At 39.2% G+C, this 12,943-nt stretch overlaps 1 protein-coding gene across 1 annotated transcript; it reads right to left on the bottom strand.

Moving 5' to 3' along the window:
* Positions 1-5,392: 5,392 nt before the first annotated feature.
* Positions 5,393-12,539, bottom strand: LOC113529973 (vitellogenin-like). Its single transcript, XM_053238380.1, has 27 exons — positions 12,500-12,539; positions 12,346-12,366; positions 12,106-12,257; positions 11,765-12,016; positions 11,510-11,671; positions 11,267-11,415; positions 11,017-11,167; positions 10,734-10,891; positions 10,494-10,659; positions 10,276-10,401; positions 9,794-10,012; positions 9,491-9,708; positions 9,314-9,411; positions 9,106-9,230; positions 8,909-9,010; positions 8,677-8,808; positions 8,268-8,454; positions 8,075-8,177; positions 7,790-7,975; positions 7,389-7,645; positions 6,927-7,297; positions 6,532-6,576; positions 6,382-6,444; positions 6,091-6,294; positions 5,836-5,987; positions 5,608-5,746; positions 5,393-5,527 (listed from the first exon to the last, which is right to left on the bottom strand). The coding sequence occupies exons 1-27, from the start codon at positions 12,537-12,539 to the stop codon at positions 5,393-5,395; spliced, it is 4,113 nt and encodes a 1,370-aa protein (XP_053094355.1).
* Between the last annotated feature and the right edge of the window lie 404 nt (positions 12,540-12,943).

Raw genomic sequence — 12,943 nt, 5'->3', positions numbered from 1 at the left:
CAAAATTGGTAATGTTCTAAGATGCAAACACATGAAAAAAGAAAAACTGAGGTGACATTGCACAATGGCTGAGTGTCTGCATCTCCCACAGTTTAATGTCTCCCCTTATCAGTTTAAGGGGCAATGTCTTATACAAATAGTATTAGACAAATAGTATGAGATGTAATACCTTTTCCTGCTGAACAAGGATAGTTTTTGGAATCCAAAAACAGTGGTTTTCCAATTTATGAATTAATTATTGTGAAATTATTCAACATTCAAGATTTATTTGTAACATTCGCATTCATAGTAGATACAAAGTGCAGTGAAATTAAATTCAGTTACTCCAAAGACTGTGCATATCAAGAACAAAAATTACACTGTGCAGACACTATAACATTGGGTATAGGGGTAAGGGAGTTAGGGAGAGTGCAGACAAAACAAAATAAGCATACATAAAATATACATATGAGTATGTATCTGTATGTACACTAAAGTGTCCCGTGTGTATGCCAGGTGTGCCTTATGTGACATGTATGAACAGATATTGTGTGTGTGAGTGTGTGTGTGTGTGTGTGTGTGTAAAATGTCATTTGCAGAGGAGCTAAAGGGAGTTGGTGGTCATGAAATCAGGGTTCTTTTGGTTTGGGGAAAGAAGCTGCTCCTTAGTCTCTCAGTCCTAACCATGTGGTCGTGGAGGCAGTTACCAGACCACAGGCATCGGAACAGTCCATTGTTGGCGTGTGTGGGATCCTTTAAAATCTTTCCTGCTCTGGTCCTGCACTGTCTGGTGTAGATGTCCTGCAGGCTGGGAAGTACTCATCTGTCCTGGTGATCCATCTGTCTATAGTGGCATTGTAGAAAGACTTCTGGATAGGTGAGAACTATCTCAGCTGAAGTAAATGGTAAAGATGTTGGCTTCCCTTCCATATTGTAGTGGAAGTGTGCAGAGTCCATGACAGGTCCTCGCTTACTTTCTCCACCAGGGTCCTGTTGATCATAAGAGCTGTGTATGTCCTCCACTGTTCCCTTCTGAGGTCCACATCCAGGTGCTGGTTGGCAAACAGCAAGCATTAACACAAAACACCTGCAAGTTTAAATCTGGTCAATCTGCAGCTTAAGGAGATGGTGGGTGCAGTGTCTGTGTAGTTGTTTTTTCCATACTCCATGTTTGTGTTTTGTGAGAAAGACATCTCATCACCTCAAGTGCAGAATGGAGGGCTGGGTTTGTAGGGTTTAGTTTCACAAGCATGCATGGCTGTAGGGCTAAAAAACTTAATTCTTAATATGTAACATCTATTTCAAGGGTGACCAGTTCCTCTCCACTAGTGTTTAAAATGGCTAGAGCAAGGGTGCCCAACCTTTTTTAGTGCATAAGCTACTTTTTCACTTGCCAATCCGCTGCAATCTACCAGGGTACCATCATTTAGTTCACAGCAAAGATAAGCAAGGGACTGATGTTACAGTCTTCATTCAGCTTCAGGGAAGTAAAAGGGAAGTAAAAGCTGGATGCAAGTCTCAGGCAGGCCACAAGATGCTCATCTTTTCATCATCAAATCATCATTTGAGAGAATGCAGACTCGCACGAATAGGTTGATCCAAAGCATAGAGAAAAATGCACATCCTCTTATGTTAGGGTGCTTGTCCTCAAGTGCAGCTCCCACAACTCTCTCTTCATCTTGGTTTTTGCCCTGGCTTTTAACTGAATGTCATTTTGCAGAGTGAGAATTTAGTTTTCCAATGCTATTGTGTCAAGCTGAAAGAGTGATCCCATTTTTGAGGGTGTTTCTGGTTTGTCATCTAAGATGGCGGTGCGTGCACACGCTGCGGCTTCTCTCTCTCCCAACAGAACATCTAATTCTGGACAAAATGGACAGCATATGTGTAATGCAACAGGTTCCAGAATGCAAAGTCAGTGAAATAAGAACTGAACTTAGATGAGATTTTCAGAATTTGTTCAGTGTAATCTGTATTGTTATGCTGCGCTGCATTTTTGCTGTGACGCTCCAGCTCAGAATGTGTATGATTAAAGTAGCACTGGTCTCAGTGTTGCAGCTTACTTGAGAGCAGTAGTTAAATGCATTAATACTGTTGATCATATCAAAGACATGTTTGTTTTGTCCCTACAGCTCAACATTCAGGTCATTCAGTTATGTCTGTGAGAAATGCTAAATCAAGAAGCTATTGGTCATCTTAGTCTTGAGCATATTTAACATTTTTATATATTTAGATAAGTATAATGTGTCAAGTTTCAAGTTTTATTTATCATATACAAAGAGCTATATGCAGTATATTCATTGCAGTGAAATGCTTGGTAGCAAGTTCCAGAGCTATACTAACAGACAGTGACAACAGTAACAACAACCAATTATATACAGAGCAGTATAAATAGACTATACAATTTCCAATATACAAAATACTATGCAAGTATAGTCATGTCCAATGTGTGCAAATGGGAATTGGAGTGCAAGAGTGTGAGGGTTCATAGTGAGTATTGGTAGTGGTATACAGGTAGGCATGTACCAGGTGACGTAAGACATAAGAGACATAGGGGCAACAACAGACAGTGCAAAAATAATCACAAGAGACAGCAGTAGGCACAGTGTGGCAAGTCAGTGTTATGTAGATTCCAGAATAAGAGGTAAATGGTCAAGTGCAGTATGTGCATGTCTAGTCTGTACCTAAAATGTGTCCTCACTGAGGAGTCGGATGCTGCGGGGAAAGTAGCTTCTCCTGAAGTGCTCTGTGTTTGCTCTTATGTTGCAACATAAACTGCAGCATGCAGAACAGACTGTTGTGGGTGACTGGAGTCTTGAATGGTTTTCCTTGCTTTGTCTCTGCATCGCTTGATGTAAATGTCTTGTTGGGAGAGCCACTCCAGTAATATGTTCTGCAGCCGTCACAGATCTTTACAGGGCTTTGAGATCATGTATAGTGGTGTTTCTGTACCAGGCAGTGATGTTAGCTGTCAGGGCTCAGAACACACCCCTGAGGTGGTTCTGTGTTGGTGATATGAGGTTTTGAGAGGTGTCTAATAGCTCTCACCACCTGTGGTAAGCCCAACAGGAAGTTGAAACTCCATCTACACTCAGGTCTATCAGTCTGATAATGAGTCTGGACAGGTATATGGTATTGAAGGCAGAGCTAAAGTCAGTGAAGCAGCCTTTGTAGTTTTCCTGTCTCTTGTCCATTCTGATGTTCAATTTAAAGTGATTATGATGACCAAGGTGAACTCGCAGCAGAGATTAAATGGACAGCATTTAATCATCACTTGCACCAGGTTGAGTGAGCAGGACTGAGATAGTGTGACAATGTCGTTACTAACGCACCACTTCTCATTCACAATAAGACACACTCTACCTGGCAGTCAATGGTACAAATGCGGCAGTCAATGGTACAAACACATCACAGAAGGCAACATAAAACATTTAAAATATGCACAGTGTTGTATGAGCTCACATGATGGCATCTAACCACAGCAGCGCCATCTTGTCTGTTTTGAGAAACTCTTTGATTTCAGACAACAACGCTCTGAATTTTGCCAAAAATGTACCTCTGCTGAGCCATCTTATGTCAGAGTACAACAACAAGTCTGTATGTTTCACATCTGCCTCCTCCAGGTGTGAATATAAGCATCATGCTGTGCTATAAGCATCATGCCTGAATTGAGCACACAATCTTCATCAATATGTCCATTACATCTTTCATATTTAGAATCTTGCCCCACAAAGCTAGTTGATTAATTATGCATAATGGAAAAGGAAAAATTTCACTGTGGTTGCACATGCTAATGCAAACATTGTCAACCATTGCCAGTGTCCCATTAGTGGTAACTGAAACAAGCTTATAAACCAGCAGTTCAGTCCTTGCCATGTCTGTGCCCTTTCATAGGTAAAACTCTTAGTCCTAATAAATATGTTTAGCTGTGCCATATCAACCATATCTGTTGATTCATCAAACTAATGAGAGAAACACTGGCATGCCACTGTGTCCTTTTCAGTTGCTCTCCCAGATGTTTCACCATTGCTTCAGATCACCTTGTTACAGTTCTTCTTAACAACTGAATGTCCGTGATGTCTTCTCTATCACTGAATGATTTTTTTTTTTAACCAGGACATGGCTGACACAGAACAATGCAATCATTTCTGCTTTTCCCTTTGCATTAGGCCTCATGAAAACTGACTGCTGTGCTGCCACTGTTGATTTTAACTTTTCCACCATTCTTTTTCACAACTCACATAGATTTTTCGTGTATAGTTTTAAAATGCTGTTCAACGTTGTCTGAAAATGCCAAAAAAAATAAATAAATAATAATAATTGTGCTACCATTTCTTTGTGGTAATAGTATGTTTTTGCTCTATTTGCTACACTCATTTTCATTCAAACTCAAGAACAACACTACCAAAACTTAAGTGGCTAATTTAGCTATATTTGTAAATATAGTCCTTGCTATAGTATTGGAACAGCCAGGCCAATAGTTTTGATTTTGCTATACAGTGGGTTTGAGATAAAAAGATGAATCTGAGATGATAGACCAGAATTTCAGCTTTTTTCCTCCTGTGCGCTCATTAGCTGGTGCTCATCGCTGTTCTCACTTGTACATTTACAGTATATTCAGAAAGTTTTCTGTCTCCTTCAATTTTTGCTCATGTTAATACGTTAGACTTACTCTAAATTCAAATTTATTCATTTTTCTAATGTTTTTTTCTCGATTTATGTCTCAATCTGTAATCCTCTTTGGGAGTACTATGGTCAGTTCCTTTGATCTAATATCGTGCTTTTTTACTCTTACATGCATTGAATGCTGTGAGGCTTTCCAAATCAAGGCCAACTTATTTTAGCACAGGCGAACTTTAATCAAATTGTACAAATGCAAGAATAATCTCTACTCCATTATCTCAAGGATAATCAACAGAAATTGGATGCTCTTGAGCTTCATTTCAAGTGTCATAGCAAACAATATCAAAGCAAAGCATATGAAAGGTCTGAATACTTGAAAAAATGTGAGCTTTCTGTATTTTTTATTTTAAATATTCTTTTATTTTTATTACATTTACAGAATGTTGGAAAAAACTGTTTATGCTTATTTTGTTTCTGATTTTGCTTACGGAATTTTAGATTGATGAACATATCCACACAAAACCTTTTCTGAACTATTTGCTTAATACTTAAGGAGCATTAAGGACAAGTACAAGCTCTGATTTGGCTCTGATCAGGACGTTTTCTCATAGATCAGAAAAGTCACATCTACACACCCACCTACTTACCTATCTTTCTTATAATTTTTTAAGCAAAACACCTTTAACCAAATCACACATGAGTAAAGAAAAATACACACGCCTGAAAATATGTTTTTGCTTTTTGGATGCTCTTTATTTCATTTAATTAATTTACATATTTGTAATCAAATAAGTCAGCTATTTCGGATATCATTCAGCCATTTCTCAACAATGGCACGAATATCCAAATTCTTGAGAGCTGGAATAGTTCCATCTTGTTCAATAGGCAGGGCAATAGGAAGAGGCATAGCTGGCTTTGACAGTGTCATCTGGAAGGGCAAACCACATTAAAATGTTAAATATTTCTTAAAAGTATTAAACTGTGCAAAGACTTAATAATCCTTCTCACCTGTGGAATCTGCAAAAGAATGTTGAGAGACTTCTGAGTGGGTAGGGCAACAATAAGCTTGATCTCTCTTTCATTATTATCAGCTCTGTCAACATTAACTCCAGCCAGGGGAGCTACCTTTGGGATGTACTCACTTGCCCTGTTAAAGAATAGAGGAAAAATTTATTTGTAAAATTACTTTTGACAGACAGCAATAGATGTGCTGCTCTGATCTTTTTGACACAGTACCTCTTGGCATAGGGGATAGCAATAGTTAGGATTCTTGGTACTCTGTTCCATTCGAATCCCAACCGTGCAGCAGGATGTGCCTCATGCAGACCAGTTTCAGCCTTGACAGCTACAGAATATTCCTGGCACTGCTCACCAGTAGCAAACCTGGCCTAATAGGAGAGTATTTGCTCAGTGCAAACAAGAAATCATTAGATTATATAAAAAGAAACTGTTTAAAAACACTTCTCTTTAGAAGTTTTTGTAGCGACTTACAGCGAATTTATGCTTGCTTGGAAGTACAGCATCAGCACATATCTTCCATTTGTCACTCTCAGCAATAGAGGCAAACACAACCTGTACTCTTGAAGTGGGCTTGTCCAAGTAAGCAGCAAACTGGTATCCCAGCTTGCGGTCAGTTCTAACAGCACGAGCAATGATGGCAAAAGCAGGTGGAACAGCATCTCCAAGTAGGTTAGCCTGAAATTGTAAACATGGACTTTAGTCATAGACATACCAATTTCTAGGCATCTATTAAGAAGTCTATTAATTAATGCCATATTTTACTTGTCTCTGTATGGCCTCAATACTAGATGCACTGCTGGCTTTTGACGTACCCAGGGCCAAGTACTAAAACAAACAAAGAAACATTAATGTTCATTTTTTAAAAATCATTTAAAAAAAGACCACAAGTTGAAGGGATTCTTTGGGTATTACCTGATCCTTATGGAACTTCCAGAACTGACCATATGAGTTAGTATTCTAGGAAAAATCATTAAATAAGGCATTTCACCAATGAAGAACATATGAAATATGAAATGCAAGAAAATATACTTTTGCATTTAAAAGAGAATTCGAGCTGAGCACAGGACAAACAAGGATTATTATTATTATTATTATTATTATTATTATTATTATTATTATTATTATTATTGTTGTTGTTGCTGTTGTTCTTGTTACTATTAATGTTAATTTTAATATTTTTGGGCATTGCACATGTAATCTGTAGACATTACAGTGGGATAAGATATATTTTACTGTTCACTGAATGTAGTGCATTGCATAGTGCATTAAGTATCAGGCCCCCTATCTAAGATATGATGAAGTGTTACCTTGGTCACGCGAGCATTGGAAGAACTCCTAGAGCTGTTGCGACTCCTGCTGCTGTTGCGACTCCTGCTGCTGCTGCCACTCCTGCTGCCACTCCTGCTGCTGCTGCCACTCCTGCTGCTGCTGCCACTCCTACTGCTGGCACTCCTGCTGCTGCTGCCACTCTTGCTGCTGCTGCCAGAGGACGAGGAGCTGATTGAGCTGGAGTTAGTATTCCTTAGTCCAGCCTCCAGAATTTCTCTCAGTTTCAACAGGATGGTACTTTCTTCTGGAATATCAGTATCAACAAGGCTGATTTCTTTCATAAGCTTCTCAGCTGCCTTAGGTCCAACTTGTACCTCAAGCTCCAGTCTTTCTAGTGCAGGACCATCACCTGCAGCACAAACAACAGTATTTCTTTCACTGTTACTGTTAAATCATATCTGAAGTTGGTTGTAATCAAATCTCTTGACTTCAATAATTACCTCTTGCCAAAGAAATTCGACCTGAGTGTCGTCCAGCAATATAATACAGAGGATTTAACTCCATAAAGCCAGCATTCTGGGAGGAAACCTCAAGACATCCTTTGATGTTAAAATAAGGAAGAGAACCACACAAGGATTTCTGAATTGAGGCAGGTATGAACCTCTTTGCAGCATCAGAGGGCATTGGAGGTGCCAGAGATGCTACTCTCTCAGTGGGGAGGTCCTCAATGTTTCTGGCCACAGCAACAGTCTCAAAGCTGAGCAGACCACAGTCAGTTAATATGCTTGTTTCATCATTTTTGCTTTTTGGCCAATTGTATCAACTAGAATTCACAGGAATTCTAGTTTTTATTTTCATAAACAAGATTATCAATCAAGATTATCAGTTGTCTTTCTCTTACCTGACAGCAGCAATATGATCAGGAACAGCAGCAGGCAGAGCCTCCACCTTTACATTGCCCTTTGGAAGGTCAGCTCTTATAGCCAGTTTCCCTGGCAAAACAGAGTGTACCTTTCCTCTGGCCATAACAGAAGCCTGAATCAAGGCAGTGTTCACTCCAATCACAGCAAATGTCTGGAGGGCAACACTGAAGGCACAACAAGATGAAGAAGTTCATGTAATTTCCCTAGCTTCTAAGGACATTCAACAATTCTGTCTGTTAATAAGTGGCTTTTCGAACGTATACCTTGGTCTGGCCTCAGCTTGCAACTGGATATCGGTCTTCATCAACTGATCAAGAGTAAGAGTCTCTGGATGTTCAGGTAAAGGAGGGGTAATAGCTGCCTGAACTAATAGAATGAATGAAATAAGTTTGTCAGAAAGATTCATAAATATACATGCTTTACACTAGTATGTTGCAATTATGAAGACAGACATACCATTGAGAGCTGCAGCAGCAACAGCAGCAGTGTAATAACCAAGCTCCATTGGCACACCAACAGAACTGGGCAGAATGCGGCGCACCTCAGCTGCCAGCAGGGGCTTGGCATACTGGAAGGTAATGCCTTTCTGCAATGCCTTAACAGCCTCCTTCAACAGTTCACGAGCTTGTGGTCCAGTAGCAGTCTGTAGATTGTGCATTACATTAGCTTTTATTTTAATCACAATTATTTATTTCAAGGGTACTCAAACTATAACCTGTAAATCAAGTTAAAACTTAGAAATATTAGTAAAACCTGAGTAAATATGAGTAATATTTATTTGTATAAAATGTTTGTACTCTATGTTACATTTCAATCTTATAGAACAGTTTCCTATTGCCTAAATGAAAGGAATTATTAAAAATACCTGTGCTGCTTGTTGGATGATTTTGTCAATGAAGGTTTTGTCAATGTTGGCAAAAGCAATTTCCTGTCCAAGAACTTTGACAAAGATGGAACCCAGTGGTTGATTCGTTTGCATAGACTTCCAGTCCATCAGCTTGGAGTACAAACAGAGGAAGGGCATACATTATAAATTATGTATAGTTCAAACTACACAGCAGAGGCATTAAATTGATACATTGTTAAAAGTAGCTTACAGCCTTAAGGGTACGCTTTATTTTAGTCATGCGGTCAGCATTTTCATCTGCAGCAGGAGTCTTCCGTAGAGCTTCCTGGAGTCCTTCAGTTCTCACACCAACCTGGTTGAAATAAACTAATAAATGGCAGTGCTAGTGGTAGAAAAAAATTATAATCTTAATGAATTTAAAGATATCGTACAAAGGCATATTTCTACCTCAAGAACATCAGCAGCAGCTCCAGCCAGGTAGGCTCGTGCTTTAGTTATAACAGCTCTGGGCAAGATGGTGGCAGCATCATTGATCATGTAAGCACTACCAGCAGCACCAACCATGAGAGGAGCTTTCAACAGAAAAATTGTACAAACAATTGTAGTGGCAAAACATACGAATGTTATCCAATGAAACAAACATATTGAAACATACAGATATAGAAATCAAAATGGATGGCTCTGCTAAAATGATAGCTCAGTCTGTCCAGTTTGGGGCTCAACATCCTGATGGCAACGTTTGCTGCAGCAGCCCTGCAAGATCAGAAAAATGATTACTTTTGGCCTAGGTTTACAACCCTGAAGTAATGGTGCTAATAAAAAGTATTCTTACACATGCATATGGTCAGGGGCCATGCTTCTGGTCAGAGACTTGATATGAGAATAAGCAAAACTGGCAACATGCATGTTGGGCTCCTTCTCTAAAGCTCCACCAACAGTGGCCATAAGGGCTGTTGATGGCTTGGTCTCGAAGAGCACAATACAGGCAACCATGCGCAGTTCAGGATGGAGTGCCTTGTCCATGAAAAGTTGCAGTGCCACTGGCTGAACCTAAAACAAATAAATAGGATGATTAAGCTCCTGGATCAGGATCATTCACAACAGCTATTGTGTTCAGACATCATCCCATACTAACCAACTTTGGTTCCTTCTTGGCAATGTTCCTAAGAGCCAAGATTGCATCAATCTGGACCCTCATGGGAATGGCAGCGGCAGCACTTCCAAATCCAGGCAGGAGTTTCATGATGGTTTTAAGACTGGCAGGGTGGCCAGCATTGCCCAGAACCTTAAGAGCCAGTTTGATTTCAGGAATCTCAGCCTTGGAAATAGCCGCAGCAGCAGTCTCATGGATAGGCTAATAATGGAAGTTCAGATGCAAAAATATAGTGTTCACTCATTGTTTACACTGATCATATGAACAGTTCTCCCATAACTCTACTCTTATTTGATCTTATCTTTTATCTGAAACCCAGGAAAATATTTTTATGATAAATGAGAGAGGGAGGAAACATACAACTTAGAAAACTGTTCTCTGTATAAGTTCTTTTAGATGAGTACTATAATATAATATCACTGAAATTGTTTACTCATATGTGAATGAATGAACAGAAACTTTACCCTCAGGTGATCAGCAGAACATGTAGGAACTTCAGCACAGTGTTTGGCAATCATGGAACCATAGCCAAGCATGATCACCTCGCGCAGAACTGGAATAGTCTTGACTTTGGGGTTCGAAGCCAGATTCTGTTTGATGTAGGAAGATGTTAAATGTTTTATAATGTTTATACAAGGTTCTGCTGGACTTGAAATACTTTACATGAAAGATTTTCACTCACAGCAGTGAGTTGGATGGCATCTGGATTAGCGGTGACCATGTGCAAAGCAACCAGAAGGGCCTGAGTGTATTCAGGGACAGTAAGCTCATCAGCTTGAAACTTCTCCTTGATGAATCTCAGAGCTGCTGGTGTACCCACAACAGGAAGTGCATCCAAAATCCACCGTCTGCCACAATAAGAACTTTAGAAAAGCACATAACCTGGGCTTTAATTGCAAAGTAATATTCACTATAATTTCACCTGTGAAGAGGCTTGTTCTTGTACTGAGCCCAGACGGCTTCAATACTCTCCAAGGTAGCTGCACGCATGAGCTGGACAAGCTGGACAAACTTCAGAGGAGCGTCCTCATGAACTATATCCACATTATTTGCAGCCAAGTGCTGCAAGACCTCTACAATCTACAAGAGAATGAAAAAAGGGCTTGAATACTTGTAGGAGGTATGATAAGAGTTTTTTTAATTAATTTTAGAAATTAATACAGGAAACTGAACAAATGTATTAAAATAAAATAAAATAACTATACTTGGGCCTGTGCATTATTGATCTTGAGAAGTTGAATTGGGGTTTGAAGAATCTCAGTAGCAAATTCATACTTCAGGGATCCACGGGCCAAGTATTCACCTGCATGGGGAGCAATAGGGGAATTCTGCACTTCCAGTAAAGTCAGCATTTGCCTGAAATAAAAAATCTCAATATTATTGAAATGAAATAAAAAAGATATTCAGAAATATATTCTATAAATGTTGTGACATAAATATGAGTATAGTTCATACTTGGCTTTCATTTGAGCTGCTCCAGTTACTGTATTTAAGGGTGAGAACTGATGGACCTCATCAACTATGGCCTCAGAAACCAGAGCACCTGTATCTGTGGGCTTCATGATGTAGCTGAATGTTGCAGTCCCAGTCAGACTCTTAAGCCTCTGTGGTGAGGAAATAATTAAATAATTCAATGTAATTCTTGCTTTAGGGAATTCACTTGGAAAGACAGAACTCACTGACAGCTTCTGAAATTACCTGCTGGCACTCAACACAGGTTTCAGTGTAAGCTAAACCAATATCCTTTATGACTCTCTCATGGCAGTTGGTCAGGTCTTTGGACTTTCTCACAGCAACCTGATGGGTCTTTTCATCCTCACTGATCATGTAGTGGGTCTTGCAGACTCCCTGAGGTCCAGCCTTTGAGAATGAAATAGCTTTAGCTACGATTTCGGGTCAGAACAGAATTTTAATACCATTGGTAATAAATATCACTCATGTATAGGCTCTTACCTCATGCATTTCATACACATTCTGTGTGTTCTTGAGGTTGAGCTGAAAGATGTTGAGGATACCTCTGTGCAGGTTCAGGACAGTAGCAGAGACTCCAGCAGGGGCAAATATCTTACCTACCACACCACTGGCATACTCAAATTTAATGGGAATCACAAGCTGAGCATTTAGTGCTGAGGTGAGCTTTGCAGCAGGATTGAAAGCATCCTGGGGCCAGACGCCAGTGTACTCAAAGAGTTGAGGATCCTGGAGCTATGGGTTAAACAAAATTGCAACATTTAGTACAGGTTAAAGACTGCCTGTCTTGGTAACACCATCCATGCAAGAAAGAATGAGTTTACCTTCATGAGGAAGGTATTTTGGGCTACAGCACTGATGAGAACCTTGCTGCTGACTTTGACACCAGCCTTGGCCAGACCCTCTTGAGGCAGACCGCCCAAGAGCAAACCCTCATACTTGTACACAAAGCTCTTACCCGCAGAAAACTCTGGAACTGATGAAATACTTTACAGTAAATTTCTCTGAAATAACGGAACAATATGTCCTTATTATTTTAATGCATTCTTAGAAACATTACTTACCGAGGTTAATCTGATGACTTGCTAAATGAAAATAGGAATAAACATGTTATACTTAATATAGTCATATTCTGAAATGGTTAAATGCTGCAATATCTTTATAGGTTTCTGAATTTATTTATTTTTGGGAAAATAAACCATTCAAATAATGACTTACCCACAAGGGCCAGAGTCAAGGCAAGCACTACAGCTCTCATGGCTGGTGGTTTGTAATGAATCCACCAAGAACCCATGTTTTTATTGTATGAAATTTGCTGATTAAGTGTTACCTTAAGCAGATTATTAACTAGTTTTGATGTACTGTTCTGATTAGACAGCTGATACAAAATAATCATTCCAGGTCAGGTTACCTTACCCTTCTGTCATGTTAAGGCAGAGCCAATGTCCACAAGTAAGTTCCAGTACTTTTTTTTTTTTAATTGTTCCTTTTATTTATTTTTGTTAAATATTTATAAATATAAATATTATATATTTATATAAGTTAATTTAATTAAATATACAGAACTAACAGATACAAAGTTATTCCAATCAATTATAGTGAATGTTTACTTGACTTAACTTAAAACATCTTTAGAGTAATTTGTGTAATTCTCAGCTTCAA

Source organism: Pangasianodon hypophthalmus, chromosome 11, assembly GCF_027358585.1.
Source record: "Pangasianodon hypophthalmus isolate fPanHyp1 chromosome 11, fPanHyp1.pri, whole genome shotgun sequence".
Taxonomy (NCBI): Eukaryota; Metazoa; Chordata; class Actinopteri; order Siluriformes; family Pangasiidae; genus Pangasianodon; species Pangasianodon hypophthalmus.
Note: the sequence above shows the minus strand (reverse complement) of the source record. Positions and strands in the feature narration are given on the sequence as shown.